This window comes from Drosophila albomicans, chromosome 2R, assembly GCF_009650485.2.
Source record: "Drosophila albomicans strain 15112-1751.03 chromosome 2R, ASM965048v2, whole genome shotgun sequence".
NCBI lineage: Eukaryota > Metazoa > Arthropoda > Insecta > Diptera > Drosophilidae > Drosophila > Drosophila albomicans.
Window position 1 is genome coordinate 31,708,148 of NC_047631.2, and position 18,318 is coordinate 31,726,465.

The 18,318-nt window shown below is 40.3% G+C and overlaps 6 protein-coding genes across 7 annotated transcripts in view; 5 read left to right on the forward strand and 1 right to left on the reverse strand.

The window, feature by feature from the left end:
• The window catches only part of LOC117573866 (proteoglycan Cow), a 53,030-nt gene that overhangs the window by 27,599 nt on the left and 7,113 nt on the right, over positions 1 to 18,318 (reverse strand). The gene's annotated exons all lie outside the window — the stretch shown is intronic.
• Positions 944 to 2,490, forward strand: LOC117573873 (aminoacylase-1-like). The gene is made up of 4 exons (XM_034257350.2): positions 944 to 1,165; positions 1,231 to 1,719; positions 1,771 to 2,188; positions 2,241 to 2,490. The coding sequence occupies exons 1-4, from the start codon at positions 1,075 to 1,077 to the stop codon at positions 2,443 to 2,445; spliced, it is 1,203 nt and encodes a 400-aa protein (XP_034113241.1). The 5' UTR covers positions 944 to 1,074; the 3' UTR covers positions 2,446 to 2,490.
• Positions 2,957 to 4,537, forward strand: LOC117573868 (aminoacylase-1-like). The gene is made up of 4 exons (XM_034257345.2): positions 2,957 to 3,101; positions 3,161 to 3,652; positions 3,709 to 4,126; positions 4,187 to 4,537. Exons 1-4 carry the CDS (start codon positions 3,011 to 3,013, stop codon positions 4,392 to 4,394), a joined length of 1,209 nt encoding a protein of 402 aa, XP_034113236.1. The 5' UTR covers positions 2,957 to 3,010; the 3' UTR covers positions 4,395 to 4,537.
• Positions 5,771 to 7,329, forward strand: LOC117573871 (aminoacylase-1-like). The gene is made up of 4 exons (XM_034257347.2): positions 5,771 to 5,901; positions 6,036 to 6,527; positions 6,591 to 7,005; positions 7,067 to 7,329. Exons 1-4 carry the CDS (start codon positions 5,811 to 5,813, stop codon positions 7,272 to 7,274), a joined length of 1,206 nt encoding a protein of 401 aa, XP_034113238.1. The 5' UTR covers positions 5,771 to 5,810; the 3' UTR covers positions 7,275 to 7,329.
• Positions 8,101 to 9,592, forward strand: LOC117576772 (aminoacylase-1-like). Its single transcript, XM_034261823.2, has 4 exons — positions 8,101 to 8,258; positions 8,320 to 8,811; positions 8,867 to 9,284; positions 9,343 to 9,592. The coding sequence occupies exons 1-4, from the start codon at positions 8,138 to 8,140 to the stop codon at positions 9,548 to 9,550; spliced, it is 1,239 nt and encodes a 412-aa protein (XP_034117714.1). The 5' UTR covers positions 8,101 to 8,137; the 3' UTR covers positions 9,551 to 9,592.
• LOC117573872 (aminoacylase-1-like) lies at positions 9,776 to 11,528 on the forward strand. The gene is made up of 4 exons (XM_034257348.2): positions 9,776 to 10,103; positions 10,158 to 10,649; positions 10,705 to 11,122; positions 11,182 to 11,528. The coding sequence occupies exons 1-4, from the start codon at positions 10,013 to 10,015 to the stop codon at positions 11,384 to 11,386; spliced, it is 1,206 nt and encodes a 401-aa protein (XP_034113239.1). The 5' UTR covers positions 9,776 to 10,012; the 3' UTR covers positions 11,387 to 11,528.

Here is an 18,318-nt window from a genome sequence, read left to right on the forward strand (position 1 = left end):
TTAATCGACAGGTAGCACTCAAGCAACCGCAATTGTTTGCGAAATATAAAGAATTTTATATACGATTGAGAGAAATATGTGCGATTGCGTATTCGTTATCGCATGGCAATATTAATCTATATATAGTATAGTTTATATAGTATATAGATTTAGCTATGAGGCGTGCGATTGTCTGTTCAAAAAATCTGCTGATATCGTTTTGGTTTTTAGGTAAAAACAAACAATAAATGCAAGAATTGAAGGCACTTGACTTGAAGATATTCACTTGAAGATATTCACTTTAATGAATTTAAAAGAGTTACATACATATATGAGAACTAAAAATATATTTTAAATATTACTTAAATGTTGAATTGCATTTAAATGTCGTTAAAAACAGCGATAGTTATCAAAGCAATTAAGATAACTTTACGAATCTGATGTGTTCTCAATAAAATTGATTGTTAAAAAACTTTTAAGCATCATGTACATAAAAGTTTTTATTGTAGTTAGTAAAATACTAAAGTTCTTATTGAAGGAATTAAAATTTTTGGCTGTTACTTTATTCCATCATCATTCTTATTTCATTTGAATGAGACGAAAGAGACGTGGCCAAATTAGAAACCCGGATTGCGTTGAACAATTTTTAGTAACTATGATGACTATTTAAATGATGAACATAGATAGATAAATTCAAGGCTGCTATATACATTTGGTGTTAGCACTTCACTAAGACACCTTACTACATTTTACTTAACGGGTACAAAACACAGCTGATATCGCTGTGGTTAAACCTAAAAGTAGCACCTAATTCTATGAAATATAAAGAAATTCGTCAAAAAGAAAGATATTTGTCGCTGAACTTCTTCATACTTTGTTGTGACAATTACCCACATTTTAATCAGTCGTAAGACACACTTTGTATGAGATAACTAGACATTGTGGTTAGTGATAAGCCACCGCAAGAGACAAGTTGATAAGCAGACTAAACCGTAAACCAATTAAACACTGCGATGACCCGCTTGCAAGTCAGCTATTTAAATGCATTGCTTAGTCACTGACAACAATTACTTGTAAACGAACAATTCGCACAAGATGAGCAAAGCCAAGTGGGAGAACGATGAGGAAATCCGAATCTTTCGGGAATATCTACGCATACCATCGGTGCATCCCAATATAGATTACAGTAGGTCATCCTGTGACTATTAAAACTTTGCAAAAACTTTAGTTTATTCCAACAACTTTTCCCAGCTGCTTGCGTGGAGTTCTTAAAGCGTCAGGCAACTAACTTGGGACTGCCCGTAGAAGTCATATATCCGGGCAATAATTCGAATCCTGTTGTCGTCATCAAGTGGTTGGGCAAACAACCAGAACTGCCATCCATCATACTCAATTCCCACATGGATGTTGTACCCGTATTCCCCGACAAGTGGAATCACGCACCATTCGACGCCCATCTGGACGAGGAGGGACGTATCTTTGCACGTGGCTCGCAGGATATGAAGTGCGTGGGCACACAATATCTGGGGGCCATTCGATCTCTACTTGCTCAAGGACATCAGCCCAAGCGCACAGTGTATCTGACTTTTGTGCCCGACGAAGAAGATGGCAGACCTGGCATGGCTGACTTGGTCGAGTCAGATTACTTCAAGCAACTGAATGTGGGATTCAGCTTCGACGAAGGCATCGCTAGTGCGGATGAAACTTTCACTGTGTTCTACGCAGAGCGCACACTTTGGAGTGAGTCGAGTTCCAACTCTGAATGATAGTTTAATCATTAAGTTCTCTTAGATATACGCTTCAAGTTCAATGGGACTTCGGGACATGGTTCGCTTCTGCACAAAAATACAGCTGGCGAAAAACTCAGCTTTGTGGTGAACAAGTTTACGGAGTATCGCGACTCGCAGGTGAAACGTCTGGAGGATAATCCCAATTTCGATATTGGCGATGTGACCACTGTGAATCTCACTCGCATTAATGGCGGAATTCAGAGCAATGTGGTGCCACCTCTACTGGAAGTTCTCTTCGATATACGCTTGGCTGTTACTGAGAGTTTGACTGAGTTCGAGCAACAAGTTCGCAAGTGGTGCGAAGAAGCCGGAGGCGGCATCGAACTAGACTTTGAGTGGAAGGAACCCTATGCAGCGCCAACTAAGATCGATGCCTCCAATCCCTATTGGCTGGCCTTCAAACGTGGCTTGGATGAACTGTAACTAACTAAACTATACTAAAGTATTGACTTAACTTCTCTTTTTTCTTAGGGGTCTCAAAATTCGCACGCGTGTTTTCCCTGGCGCCACTGACAGTCGCTATTTGCGTGTGAAGGGCATTCAAGCTTTGGGTTTTTCACCCATTAATAATACTCCTGTTTTGCTGCATGATCACAATGAGTTTTTGGGTGCCGAAACTTATTTGCGTGGCATACAAATTTACAAGAAACTCATCGAATATGTGTCCAATGCTTAGGAAATGTTTTAAAACTTCCCCGCTGACTTGTTCAAGAATAAACTCATGACAAAAGATTAGTTGCTATTCTTATTATTGGGATGATTATAAAGCGATGACTGTACACAGAAACATACGAGTATGATAAAGGTGCAAAGTACAGGTTAACACTTTGGGTGTCTCTGAGCGGGTGTTACGTCAAAAAACAATGTCGAATGTTTTCCGATAAAAGTCTCATTTGCAAAAGCACACATTAATCACACAGATAACGGGAAGCATATCAGCCGAAAATGTTCTATTAAAGACCGGTAGTCATAAATCTGATAAAACCAAAACTGTGTTACTGACTAATGTTTATGTGAGTGTCCGTTTGTTTTATCAACGACTCTTCGACGTCGTCGTCGTCGTCGTCGTCATCGTCGCAGTCGACTGCGAAATCGAAGCTGATACTGCACTATTTCTCTAGATGTCAGCTAATGCCAACAGCCAGTCATAAATAAAAGCTGACAGCGTTAAGAAGCTAATAAAACGCCAAACTATTGTGTTCAATCGGAAGTGAAAAGTGAAAAAAATTAATTCAAGCAACATGAGCAAAGCCGAGTGGGAAACCAATGAGGAAATCGAAATCTTCCGTGAATATTTGAAGATTCCTTCGGTGCATCCAAAGCCAGACTACAGTAAGTAAAATACTTTAGCTCGCTATAGAAAGTGGCTAAAATTAAAGTTCTACGAACAGCGCCTTGTGTGGAATTCCTTAAGCGACAGGCGGAGAGTCTGGATCTCTCCGTGCAAGTGGTTTATCCTGCCAATGAAGATAATCCTGTTGTGGTGCTGAAGTGGGAAGGCAGCGAACCGGAGCTGCCCTCCATCATCCTCAACTCGCACATGGATGTGGTGCCCGTGGTCGCTGAGAAGTGGAAACACGAACCCTTCGGCGCCGAGATGGATGACGAAGGACGCATTTTTGCACGTGGCACACAGGACACCAAGCAGGTGGGCACACAATATTTGGGCGCCATACGTGCTCTCAAGGCTGAAGGATTCCAGCCGAAGCGCACTGTGTATGTCACATTTGTGCCCGATGAGGAGCTTGGCGGCCACCTAGGTATGCGGGAGTTCGTCAAGGACGATTATTTCAAGAGCATGAATGTGGGCTTCAGCTTGGACGAGGGATCTCCCAGTCTGGACGAAACCTACTACGTCTTCTATGCAGAGCGCACAGCTTGGCGTAAGTAGAAGCTTGGAATGTGATTCTTTAGAGTCACTCTCTCAATTCCCTAACAGCTTTCAGATACAAGTTCAAGGGCACAGCTGGCCATGGCTCTGTGCTGCTGCCCAACACTGCAGGCGAGAAGCTTTGCTTCATTCTGAACAAGATGATGGACTATCGTGCCTCGCAGGTCAAGCGGTTGACTGATGATCCTGAACTATTCATTGGTGATGTGACCACCGTGAATCTAACCCAAATTCTTGGCGGACAGCAGAATAATGTTGTCCCTGCTGAGCTCGAGCTGATCTTTGATCTGCGCATTGCTGTCGATGTCGATCTGGAGGCACTTGAGCAGCAGGCTCGCGATTGGTGCGAGGAAGCTGGCGGCGATGTGGAGATCATCTTTGAACGCAAAGATGACTTTGTGGCGCCCACTAAGATTGGTCCCGAGAATCCCTTCTGGGTGGCCTTTGAACAGTCGCTGACTGAACTGTGAGTAACTCCGTCTTTTGGTAAGGAATTTTTTAATTTCATTTCTGTATTCTTATTTAGGAACTTGAAATTCAAGCCACAAGTTTGCCCTGGTGGCACAGACAGTCGCTATCTGCGTCAACAAGGTGTCTCTGCTTTGGGTTTCTCGCCTATGAACAACAATACACCCATCTTGGCTCATGACCACGATGAGTTCATCAAGGCAGATGTCTATCTGCATGGCATCGAGGTCTACAAGAAGATAATTCCAGCAGTTGCCAATGCATAGGAAACCGGACAGTACAACTATTCTAATCTAAGTATTCAGTTAAAAAACTGACGTTATCTAGCAACAAGTATTATAACCAAAGATACCTTTTTGAATGTGTAAACTTAATAATAGAATAAAGTAGAAATGTTTTTAATCAGATGTTTTTTTTTGTCAACTTGTAAACTTAATACTAAAAGTATATTAAATTTATATGGATTTTACTACAATAAAAAGTTTCTTTTGTGAAATTTTAAAATGATATAATATTTATCTAATCAAATACTTTTTGTGAACTTGTATTTTAATATAAAATTTATGTAATCAGTTATTGGTTTTACTTTAAAAAGTATTTTTTTTGATCTTGTTAACTTAATTATAAAATAAAAGGAATTTTTTGCAATCAGATACTGTTTTTAGACTCTTCAATTCAAAAGGTGTGTTGAATAATGAAAATAATATGTATATATTTCGAAAATATTCTCTTCAAATATCAAATGAATTTGATTGTCGTTGCTATTTATAAATTCATTCGAAATTTTCTTGAAAATTAAATAAATTTATGTAATAATAAAATGCTATTTATAGCAATTTAGAGAAATCTTTTGCCAACACACTTTATATTAAATAAGCAAAAAAATCTTTACAAAATACAAAATTCATATGTTGTTAATGAACTTTTTCGTTGCTGAATAAAAAAATTATGTATGTAATTAGTATAGATACTGATAACATTTGCTACTGTCGATAACATTTTCCAATTCATTTTTGTTGCAAGATAAGATGCCAATATCTTTGCCAAAAAAATATTGAATAGAAGCAAAACACAATAAATTCCATTGATAAACAGATATTGATTGATAAAGAAAAAAAAAAAGTTCTGCATGGAAATCGTTTTTGCTGTTTGACAAAGTCAAGACAGTTGAAAGACAAGGCAGTTTGTTTTGGGGTAGCCCAACCAAAAGGGGAAAGGAGGGGATTATGTTGTCGAGTCCGGTTGACAGCAGCGTACTTGATAAAGGCCAGAAAATAAATCGATTAGCAAAACTTGCGTTGATTTTTATTATTTTATCATAGAATTTAATTATGAAAATCATTTGGTCAAAGGTTCATAGCATACCAAATAACAAACTGATAACTGATAGCAAATTACACACACGATAAAAAAAGAAGAGAAACCACAGCAAAAAAACAAAAATACTAAATAAAAAACAACAACAAAAACTCGGAAATTGTTTTAGAGGTCTCATATTTAAGCGATGGTAGCGATAAGGGAACCAACCAGTCGTTGGCGATCGCTGGAACAGTTAAGAGGCTATTTTTGGTGCCTAGGATCTGTGACTCTCTCTCATTCACTTGGAATAAAGGAATAAAACGGAGAAGGAAAAAGACGGAATTTATACCTACTCATAGCACATAAATTGGATATATAGCAAAATGAGCAAAGGCTGGTGGGAAAATAATGCGGAAATTAAGATTTTCCGCGAATACTTGCGCTTCAACACCGCTCACCCGAACATTGATTACAGTGAGTTAACAAGATTGTGAACTTTATGGTTGCTGCGATAAGCCTAACACGGGGTCGTGCATTAAGAGAGCATCATAAAATATATATTTCGGTTGCGATTAGAATTAAAATACATAATCTAACACTTTACACAGCTGCTTGCGTGGAGTACTTGAAACAACAGGCGGCCAGCCTTGATCTGCCCGTCGATGTGCTGTATCCTGCCAACGAGGACAATCCCGTTGTGGTCATGAAATGGGAGGGCAAAGAGCCCGATCTCCCCTCCATCATCCTCAACTCACACACCGATGTGGTGCCCGTGGTGCGTGAGAAGTGGACGCACGATCCCTTCGCTGCCGAGATGGATGACGAGGGACGCATCTTCGCTCGCGGAACACAGGACACCAAGCAGGTTGGCACTCAATACTTGGGCGCCATTCGTGCACTGAAAGCTAAAGGTTTCCAGCCAAAGCGTACTGTTTATGTAACCTTTGTGCCCGATGAGGAGGTTGGTGGTCATCTCGGCATGCGCGAGTTTGTCAAGACAGATTACTTCAAGAAGATGAATGTGGGTTTCAGCTTGGACGAGGGATCTCCCAGTCTGGACAAGACTTACTATGCCTACTATGCAGAGCGTACTGCCTGGCGTAAGTTTCAATCGAAATTGGGAAATATGGACCTTCAAATTAATAACTGTTAATTTATGACAGCTCTCAGGTTCAAGTGCAGTGGCACAGCTGGTCATGGCTCCATTCTGCTGCCCAACACAGCGGGCGAGAAGCTCAACTACATTGTGAACAAGATGATGGAATATCGCGCCAGCCAAGTGAAGCGTCTCAAGGAGGAAGGACTCTTCTTTGGCGATGTGACCACCATTAACCTGACTCAGCTGGAGGGAGGTGTGCAGAACAATGTTGTGCCTGCTCAGCTCGATGTGGTCTTCGATCTGCGTATTGCCATCGATGTGGATCTAGAGGCACTTGAGAAGCAATTCCGCGATTGGTGCGTTGAAGCTGGAGGCGGTGTTGAGCTTGTATTTGAGCGCAAAGATGAATTTGTGCCAGCCTCGAAAATTGGCGCTGATGTTCCCTTCTGGGCTGCCTTCGAGAAGGCCTTGAATGATCTGTGAGTAATCTTGCATGTGAAGCAAAGAACTTTATTCAAATTGTTTTTCTTTTCCGAACAGAAACTTGAAAGTTCGTGCTCAAGTTTGTCCTGGTGGCACTGACAGTCGCTATCTGCGTCAACAGGGAGTCACTTCATTGGGTTTCTCTCCACTGAACAACAATACACCCATCCTACTTCACGATCACGATGAACACATTAAGGCAGACGTCTATCTGCATGGCATCGAAGTGTACAAATCGATCATTCCAGCTATTACCGATATCTAAGCTTGGCTGAATAGTTATAGAAACTTGTTAAACTAGTTTTACAGATCAAAGATCAAATGAAAAATTCAACGAAATATATTTAATAAACAAAACGAACCATGTGTAATTTTGGGGTATTAAAGATGGAAGATTTCTAAGAATTTTTAAAAGGGAAGCTTTAGAAACATATTCACCAATTTCGATTGGTTACAAAACTGAGTTGTTCAAATACTTCGCCTGAATAGTTGAAATTCTGTATTTAAAGAAATATATATAAAGGATATTTTGAAGTCAATATTAAACCCATAATTGATTTGCTAATTAACAAAAAAGTACAGCAAACAATTGTTGAACAACTCTAAGATAAACTGCTATTCGATAAAATATGCAAATGAATAAAACAATAATGTGTGTTTGTAATAAATGTAATACTCTTTTACCCTACAAATGTCAATCATAATATTATAACTACAACCTTATCTAGCAGACAAGCCATAAAGAAATTCCGCAGACAATTATCTCAAGTTGTGCTAATGCTAATAAAATTACCAAACAAGGAAATTCGATGAGCCAACCTCAAAGAGAGGCGCCCTGCGGTCTCACACTGACAGAAATAGTCGACACACTTCTCTGATAAAAGCACACCGCAAAACACAAATGAGGAATACCCTAAAATCATGATTATTATTACTCCCAGAAAGGTCAACAACACACCACAATAAAGTGATAAACAAAATAGTGCGTATGATAAAAGTGGAGAAACACGCGTTATAAAGTGCTGAAATCAATGCAGACATTTTCGTATTTAAGCGATCATCGCGATAAGTCTGCCAACAGTCGTGGATGATCGCTGGAGCTGTTAAGAACTCTAAAAACTAGGAACAATGGCGGAAAATGTGGTAATTGATTTCCAATTGAACAAAGCGGAGTGGGAGAACAATAAGGAAATTCAAATATTCCAAGAATATCTTCGAATTCCCACCGTGCATCCAAACATCGATTTCAGTAAGTTAAAAAAATAAAGGAGAGCTGAAGATTTTAAAGTAATTTCAATCTCATACTTCAGCTGCTTGCTTGGAATTCCTAAAACGTCAAGCAGCAGATCTTGGACTGTCTGTGGATGTGGTTTATCCTGGCAACGAGAAGAATCCCGTGTTGATTATGAAATGGGAAGGCAGCCAGCCCGAGCTGCCTTCGATCATACTCAACTCGCACATGGATGTGGTGCCCGTTTATCCCGAGAAGTGGACACACGATCCTTTTAGTGCTTACTTGGACGACGATGGCTGCATTTATGCTCGAGGTGCACAGGACACCAAGGAGATTGGCACTCAATATTTGGGCGCAATTCGTGCTCTCAAGGCAACTGGCTTCCAGCCAAAGCGTACTGTGTATGTGACCTTTGTGCCCGATGAAGAAGTGGGAGGTTATCTTGGCATGCGTGAGTTTGTCAAGACGGATTACTTTAAGAAGATGAATGTAGCATTCAGCTTGGACGAAGGATCGCCCAGCAGGAATGAGGTGTACAATCTTTACTATGCAGAGCGAACTGCGTGGCGTGAGTTGAATAGAGAAAATGAATCTTTATTTGTATAAAATTCTTTACTTTCCAGCCATTCGCTTCGAGATCAGCGGCGCTTCGGGACATGGCTCAATGCTGTTTCCCAATACAGCTGGCGAAAAGTTCCAATACATATTGTCAAAGATGAACGAGTTCCGCAATTCACAGGTCAAGTTGCTAAAAGACAATCCCAAGCTGATGATTGGCGATGTAACCACAGTGAATCTGACTAAAGTTAGCGGTGGAGTTCAGAATAATGTCGTTCCTCCAAAGCTGGAAGCAGTCTTTGATTTGCGCATTGCTGTTACACAGGATGCAGCTGCTTTGGAGCAACAATTCCGTGATTGGTGTGTCGAAGCAGGCGGCGGCATTGAGATTGTCTTTGAACGCAAAGATGATTTCTCGCCAGCCACAAATATTGAGGCAACGAATCCATTCTGGACAGCCTTTCAACAGGGTTTGGCTGAGCTGTGAGTATGAGCAAGTATTGAAATCGAAACTCCTCTAATATATTTGTGAATTTCACAGCAATATCAAAGTCAAACCAAGTGTGTGTCCTGGCGTCACAGACAGTCGCTATCTGCGTACCAAAGGAGTTTCGGCGCTTGGCTTCTCGCCATTGAACAACAACACAACAGTGCGTATACATGATCACGATGAGTACATACGAGCAGACGTGTATCTATATGGCATCGAGGTCTATAAGAAAGTTATCCCAGCTGTTACAAGTGTTTAAGGCAACATAATTTATGTGATTTTTATGCTCAATAAACAAATTAACCACAAACATGTGTTGCTTATTTAACTGATAAGCTGCTTCTAATTGTTTAAAAATCGCTGCGAAACTTGATAAGATAAAGAGCAGATTCCTCTGTGAATTGCAACATTAGTAATTGCGAATTTTATGACTATTCTAAATATACGCACGATGTCAATGTGAATTGATTTAACAGTTAAATGTTGTCATAAATTTCACCTCAAAAGTATTAGTAATTTTAATTATAAAAAGTTGCGTTTAAAGGTCTTTAAAAAAGACCACGAAAACCAAGATAAAAACTGCCGACTACTGTGTAAATATGATAAAGAATATTTTTGTGATCGATGACGATATTTCGCATTTAAGCGATGACCGCGATAAGAACGCAAACAGTCGTTGTCGATCGTCGGAACAGTTAAGAACTTCAATAGATCTAAAAAAATGAGTAAAGCCGAGTGGGAAAACAATGAGGAAATAAAAATATTCCGCGAATATTTGCGCATTCCTTCGGTGCATCCAAATGTGGATTACAGTGAGTAAATGGAAATTTTGTGTTTCTTTGTGGTTTTAAATGCGCTACTTGCAGCACCTTGTGTGGAGTTCTTGCAACGTCAAGCAGCTAGTCTAGAACTGCCTGTTGAAATTGTTTATCCGGTGAACAAGCAAAATCCCGTTGTGCTCATCAAATGGGAGGGAACTGAGCCCGAGTTGCCCGCCATCATTCTCAACTCTCACATGGATGTTGTGCCCGTGTTTCGCGAGAAGTGGACTCACGATCCCTTTGCTGCTGAGATTGATGACGAGGGACGCATCTTTGCTCGAGGTACACAGGACACCAAGGAGATTGGCACACAGTATTTGGGTGCGATTCGTGTGTTGAAGGCGCAAGGATTCAAGCCAAAGCGCACGGTTTATGTGAGTTTTGTGCCGGATGAAGAAGTGGGAGGTTATTTGGGCATGCGTGAGTTTGTCAAGACGGAAGATTTCAAGAAGCTGAACTTGGGATTCAGCATGGACGAGGGTTCATCCAGCTTGGACAGTGGCTACTACGTTTACTATGCAGAGCGCACTGCCTGGCGTGAGTTTTAAACAGTTTTAAAGTAAGCAAAGATATTATAAATATTGCCTTATAGATTTGCGCTTCAAGATCAGCGGCACTGCTGGCCATGGCTCCATTCTGTTGCCCAACACAGCAGGTGAAAAGTTCACATTTATCATAGAGAAAATGATGCAATTCCGCAAAACAGAAGTTCAAAGAATGGCGCGAGATTCGCAGCTTTTCTTTGGCGATGTGACCACCATAAACATGACAATGGTCAATGGAGGTTTGCAGAATAATGTGGTGCCTGCTCAGTTGGAAGTTGTTTTCGATCTGCGCATTGCCATCGATGTGGATTTGGAGGCACTCGAGAAGCAAATACGCGATTGGTGCGTCGAAGCAGGCGGCGGCATTGAACTGGAGTTTGAGCAGAAAGATGAATATGTACCGCCCACAAAAGTAGACGATTCGAATCCCTTCTGGCTAGCCTTCAAGCAGGCAGCTGAAGAGCTGTAAGCATACTTAATTCTCTTTAAATTTGCATCATCTGATTTTAAATCCTCTTCCACAGCAACATTGAAATCCGTCCACATGTCTGTCCTGGCAACACGGACAGTCGCTTCTTGCGCTCGAATGGCATTCCGGCTCTTGGTTTCACGCCCATCAACAACACGCCCATTTTGCTGCATGATCATGATGAATACATTCGTGCCGACAGCTATTTGCATGGCATTGAGGTCTACACGAAGGTAATTGCAGCCATTGCGAATGTTTGAGCACACACATATTAAGTATACGCCACCATTTTAGACATAATTAATCATTAAATTTCTAAGGTATTATTTAATGCGTTAGCTAATTAATAAATAAATTTGTCGGTAAATAAAAACAATCATTCAAGTGAAATATGCTTGAATCACGCTGTAATGAGTCTCTGTTTTTTTTATATCTGATGAGTCATAGGGTAATTACTCGCCATTATCAATTTGAAATGAAATACACATTGTATTGAAATTGAAGCATTGTCATGTTGTGCAAGGTAAAATATTGACAGGAATTTGACAGCGGGTCAAAAGAGTAACAACAAGGAGCTTGAAGGGAACTTTGTCTGCGCTGTCAGTCAGTCAGTGAGGAATAAATGTTAAACTCTCTCAGAGAAATGATTGCATGCCTGTGACAGCAAATTGTCAGGCGAACATTGAAACGTTTGGAATGTCGGGCATGTGGCAATACAGAGAGGACATAAATTATGCCTTGGCCCGCTGAATGAATAATGCCCCGAATGCGGCCCCAGCTGTGACTCCCCGTCCTTCTCCCCTTTGACTCTCTCCCTCGCTCTTGAAGTGTGCTTACGTCTGTCGATTAGACACGTTAATGCATGTGTCAGCCGATGAAATATGCATTGATACTCGAACTCGTACATTGAGTGGGGTCAGGTCAACTGATCAGCGAGTGTGTTGTGTGTGTGTGTGTGTGGCATACAATTATGACGATTTATGCGGCAAATGTGACAGGCATAGCAGGCAGGCAGGCTGGCGGTCTCAGGTGAGGTTTGCATTGCAAATGACTTCCACACAATTAGCATTGACCATTAGCAGCAGCAGAGTCGAGCGTAAGTTTGGCCTAATGACTGCAGTTTCAGCCCTTAAACATAACGTTACGTTCTCGTTACCATTACCGTCGCCGTTGCCAACTTAATGCATATCATTTTTACTTTTAATGAGCCGGCAACACTCTCCCTCTCTCTCCTGCTCACTGCCCCACTCTCTCTCGCTCTTTCTGGCCTCTCTCTTGACGGGTTCTGGTCACAGCCAAGTGCACTTAATGCTGCAAGTTTTTTGCAGCCAAGTTTTTGGCGCATTCGCCCACCTGGCGCGGACCAACTTGAAATTCAGTTTTTCCTCTTACTCAACTATTTCTTTCTCTTTTTTTTTGAGCTGCGCTTTGCATTTTAAATTTTCTATGGCGTGCGTGCATGCGAGTGTGTGTGTGTGTGTGGAAACTTTGGCAAGTTTTACATTTCAATTTTAATTTCTTTGTGCCACACTTTTTGGCGCAAACTTTAAGCCACAAGTGCACTCCAAACGAGGGAGGGGAAAGTACAGCGGAGTACATATTTAATGGCCCACTCACACTAATTAGTGCGAGTTGAAAGTTTTTACTCTTTAATAAAAAACAAAAAAACGATAGAAAAGAAGAACCCTCCAAAAAAACGGAACATTTGCATTTTGCAGGCTAGCCATGAAATTTTTATTGCCTTCTCGAAGTTTATGACATATAAAAGTTAATTCAACAATCAAAATGAAAAGCAGAACACGTTGTAATTAAATTCAATTTACTTGCAACTCCTGTGGCCAAACTCAAACTCAAAGCGCCACGCAGCACGCGCAACATGAAGCCAGGCCTCGTCTTGTCGGTTGTCTTCAGGGCCAACGTTATGGCCGTGCAATTAAAATCTAAGATTAAACGAGCATCAGCCCATGTCTACAACCAACTGAGCTGCGTGAGCTCTGCCGCCCCGCCCCCTCGCTTCCCTAAACTCCCCTAGTTCTGCCACACTCTTTCTTTGCCTTTGCCTTTTCGCCTGTGGCAACAAAGTGTTTTTATGTGACGCCCGGGCAATTGAAGACGAGGCGACTTCTATGTAATTGAAACCCCCCGCATCTCTGCCCAACACTTACACATACATACCTAAGGTCTATGGCCCACGCACAGTGGCACCAAATATCATGGCAATTGCACACAAATAACATTATTATTAGACCCAATGATTACGCACTTGCCATTGTTACGAACGCTTCTTAAAATAATTAATTGTACAATCACTTGACTGATTGAATGACCTTTCGTTCACTGCTCTCTCTTTATTTTTACGTCACTGTTCATAGTCTAGTCTAGCTAAATTATTTATTGGCATAGCCAACAATTAAAACGTATTTTTGGCACCGTTTTAGTAGCAACCTAATGAGCAGACAAATAGTCACTTCTGTCGTAATTCCTTCTCTGTTTTTATACCAGATATCCTCAGAGTAAAAAGAATATTTAAGTGTTCGTCTGTCCATATAAGAAATAAAGCCACAATCGAAAAAATTTTAAAGATAAAAAAGCCTTAAGATGACAGTCTTGTCATCTTAGAAGTAATCTTAGAAGTTATTCAAGATTCTTCTAAATTGTATATTCTTTTGTATACTTTTCATACTACTACTATATCGATATACTAAATATATATATATAAATATATACAGCATTTGGTATATTTAAGTATTTTATCGATATAAATCTTTGATATATTTGTACGCCATTATTGTTCACTTTCGCATTGTTTTGTGTTTATTCGAATTGAGTAACGCGATTTCAGAACTTATTCAAGACTCTTGTAAATTTTGTATAATTTGGTATATTTTACATACTGCTACTGTATTTACATACTAAATACAGCATTTGGTATATGTAAGCATCTTATCAATATACTTATTTGGTATATTTTTATATTTGGTATTTTTTATCCAAATTGAGTAACGAGATTTCAGAAGTTATTCAAGACTCTTGAAAAATTTGTTTAGTATATTTTCATACCACTACCATATCGATATACTAAATGCAGCATTTAGTATATTTAGGTATCTTATCAATATACTTATTTGGTATATTTTTATATTTGGTATTTTTTATCCAAATTGAGTAACGAGATTTCAGAAGTTATTCAAGACTCTTGCAAATTTTATTTTGTATATTATAAATATTACAACTGTATCGATATACTAAATACAGCATTTGGTATATGTAAGCAGCATCTTATCAATAAACTTCTTTGGTATATTTTCAAGGTATTTTCGTTCGCTTTCGCATTGTTTCTATTTACCTCAAATTGTGTAGCTACTACTGTAGCTTTCTTACTTGTTCCTTATATTTCTATCCCCTTGCCGCACTTATCTTTTTCATTTTCTTTAACTTTCTTTATTAAAAAAGTCACCCCAAAGTGTAGTAACAACTATAAATGTTCTTTTATAGCTCTTTAACTTGTCAACTCTAGCAATTGCATGAGCTCATTAAAGTTTAGCGCAAGCTTATTGCAATTCATTCATTTAAATTTTAAAATAATACTCTCAACACAGGCAAAACATCAAAAAAGTAAAACTTTGCTCCATTTTGCAAAACTTTGCAACTTCTTTGGAAGTCTGCTTAAAAAGAGCATTTCCCTCAACTATGCAGATTAATTGGCAATATACGTTTAATACTGCGTGTACAGTTATGCTGGCATTCATTAACACCTGTCATATATATTTCTTTGGCGTAATCTGGCCACACTGGCACTAAATTATAGTTTATATATGAGGGGGGAGAAACCAACAGCGACAGCTTCAATAATCTCGGTTGTGTGTGTGATGAGGCCACAGATTGTGTGGCAGCGAAAAACTGTGAGCTGATATTAAACGCAAGTAATAGCAACCGTTAGCAGACATCTTAAAAGAGGCATTAAAGCAGACACACACACACACATCCACATGCATTCATACACTCGAGAAGTAAATAGAGTCAATTGAAGCAGGAGTAAATGTTTTGGCAGTGTGAGTCGTGTGGTAAATAATTTATTTTGTCATTAAGATAAACTCTAAGCCACACACACACATAGAACATAGAACACATAGAAAACACAGGCATTCAGTGCCTTTAACCCATGGTGAGCCACATAAATGTCACAGCTAGAACCACGAAAACGCGAAAAAGGCAAACTAATTAACTTGTTTAGCACCGGGGTGCACAATTTCTTTGGCCCTTAACGTGGCTGCTGCTAAACTAATGAGCGTACACACATGCGTAAAAGTGTGAGAGTGTATTTATGTGTGTGTGTGTGTGTGTGTGTGTGTGTCTGGAGAGGAGACTTGGCTAAGTGCTGGCATTTCTTCTAACTCTGCTGCTGTTGATGTTGCTTCTGCTGTGCCTGATTAAGCCCCAGTTGAGTGCGTGGCATGAAGCAATTGTCGACGCTTTTTACTTGCTGCTGTTGCTCTCGGTCTTGCAACATGGCAAAAGTTTATTGCATACGCCGCGCCGCAAAAGAAAAGTGTAGCGGAAATGGAAATGCTGCTTGCAGCCAAAAAAAAACAACAAAAATGTATACTCTGGAAGGGCCAGCAAAATGAGAAACTTTCAATAAGCAGTCGCGTTGTGGCACGCCCTTCCTCACCACCCTCCCCCCTCTTGCTCCTTCGCCGTCTTAGTGTTCTGCCTCAACGCTTCGCGACTTGGCGTCGTCTGTGCATGGCCCAGCAATTGCAATTTCATTTCCGTTCGTTGGCATTTTATTTGCGCTATGCTTTTCTTTTGTACATATCTCTGTACCGAAATGTATATATCTGCATTTTGTATCTGCTGCAATTTTATTTTCTTTACTCTTGCAAGCAATAAGAATATTTCCCTTCGCTTTGTTGTTGAGGTTGCAACTGGGCAAACATCTAAGCCGTCTAATTGAAACCGTGCTGCAAGCAAATGAACTTGCCAAATCGCAACGAATTCAACGAATTCAACGAATTCAACATTCAGCGCATAAGTTATTCATTTAATGGCAGCAGCATTGAACGTGGAACATAGAAGTAAAAGCAATTGCCAGCGCTTTGTGCTTTGTGCCGAAAAACTTGATTGAACTTTTATGACTAATTGCAACTTGAGAAACCTTTAAAGGAAAAGTTTTTCAGGCGAAACAGAAACTCACTCGGCATCATTTCTCAACTGTCCGCACTGTTTACATTGTTAACCCAACGTCGGCATTTTCCAACTTATAAGTCGTATCTTTTATATTACGTATACGCAATAATTTTTGTTTTTTTTTTCCATCCGTTCAAGTTGTCAGCAGTCGCAGTCAGTCGAGTTTTGCGACCCTTCTTCTTGGTTGCAGAAAACTTTTTGGCCAAAAACGCAGACAAAACTTTCGCTGACAATTTGTCAGAGATTTTTGAGCGTTTGCTTCGACTTCGAGTTCTTCTTCTTCGTCTACTTCTTCGAGCTGCTGACTGAAGCAGAAGATAATCTGGCTGTCAACGCCGGAAACTTGGACTCAGCTGTATAGCTCGCTGTATAGTGTTCATAATCGTGTGCGCAAAAACTAATTGCATAATTTGTATGCAGCATTTTGTGGCACACGCCCGCATAAAGGATAAAAACTTTATATGGCATTTGTAGGCAACATTTCGTTTCGTTTTTGTGTGGTTTTAGTTTTGGTTTCGGCTTTCTTTTTGGGTTTCGGTTTCGCTTAGTTTTCGTTGTGTGTGTGCGGCCATTGTGTTTAGCTCTTACGTTGTAAATTATTATCATTCACCGTCTCTGCATGCTCTCTCCGCCCACCACATCACTCTTCAACCGTAGCTATCTGACTATGGCGCAAGTTTATAGCTTTGTCAGCTCTGTCTCTGCCTTCTCTCTCTCTCTTCTGTACCCTGCGGCATCTTGCATCAAGTTGGCAACTGTTATTATCTGCCGCCTGCTCGTTCGTCCGTTTACAGCAACGGTGTTCACTCTCCTTCTCTCTCTGTGTGTGTGTGTGTGCTTGGGTGTGGGTAAGTTATCGCTCACATGCAATAAACTCTACTGTGTGAGTGAGTAGCGAGCGTTATAATTTATTTATGGTAATGCGTACACCCACAGAAAGGAGGGTGAAAGACGGGCGAGCATGCAAAAAGGGGAGATTGTAAAAAGTTTTATATGCCACAGCAGCCATTGCCTTACTTTGCTGCTGCTGCTGCAACAATGTCGTTTCGTTTAACGCTCATGCCGAATCCTTTTATCTTGCTTTTAATTTTTCGTGACACCTTCCCCGCTGTCGAGCTGTCCACCTGTCACGCTCTCAGTAAAATATTTAATGAACTTTTTACAACTTCTGGCTTATAAATTGGTAAGGGAAACCATACACGCTCTCGCTTTGCTTCACTATTTACTGCAGCATAGTTGAATTTTTCCCCCAAATTTTGTGCCATTTAATTGGGACTTCATTCTTTGCTGCTTGGCTGCTTGGCTGCTGTTTTTTATGATCCTTGCAGCGGCACATTAAAATGTTGTCACGAAATGTCGAACACATTGAGGAAGGCATAAAGAGCGGCGATAATCATGACTATCGACTCTCAACTTTCGTTACAAAGTAAAGCGAAATAAGAAGTAAGAAAAAAACTGTTATTGACAAAGCGTAAAAACCAATTTAACTTATTCGCTTTAAGTTTATAATACGTTAAGCAAATAGCAATCACTCGATGCGTAATAAGTTTGCATATTTCAAAAACACACACTGCGTATGCGTAATATCTGCATGTGTGTGTGTGTGTGTGTGCGTATAAGATTTCGTTGTGGAAATTGATGTAAGCCACGTCAATGCAAGCCCGCGGCAAAAACACACAACGAAGCAGGCAAATGCTAAGCCATATTACGCATTCGCCCTGACAGCCGAGAGCAGAACAGACAGCAGAACGATATGTGTATTTATGTACTTTTGGAGTTTTGCGAGTCGCCGAAAAATGTCGCAGCAGCAGCAGCAGAAGCAATTAATATGCATAATCTGTAACGCTTTTTACGCTTGTCATTGCTGTCTTTGAATCAAAGCCGAAAGCCTTAGCCAAATTGCTGTCAACAAATGGTCTCAGTGCGGCCCATAAATAACGACAGCCCAACGGACTCTAAGAGGAGAGAAGAGAGCAGAGAGAGAGCTAGGAGTCTAGAGCAC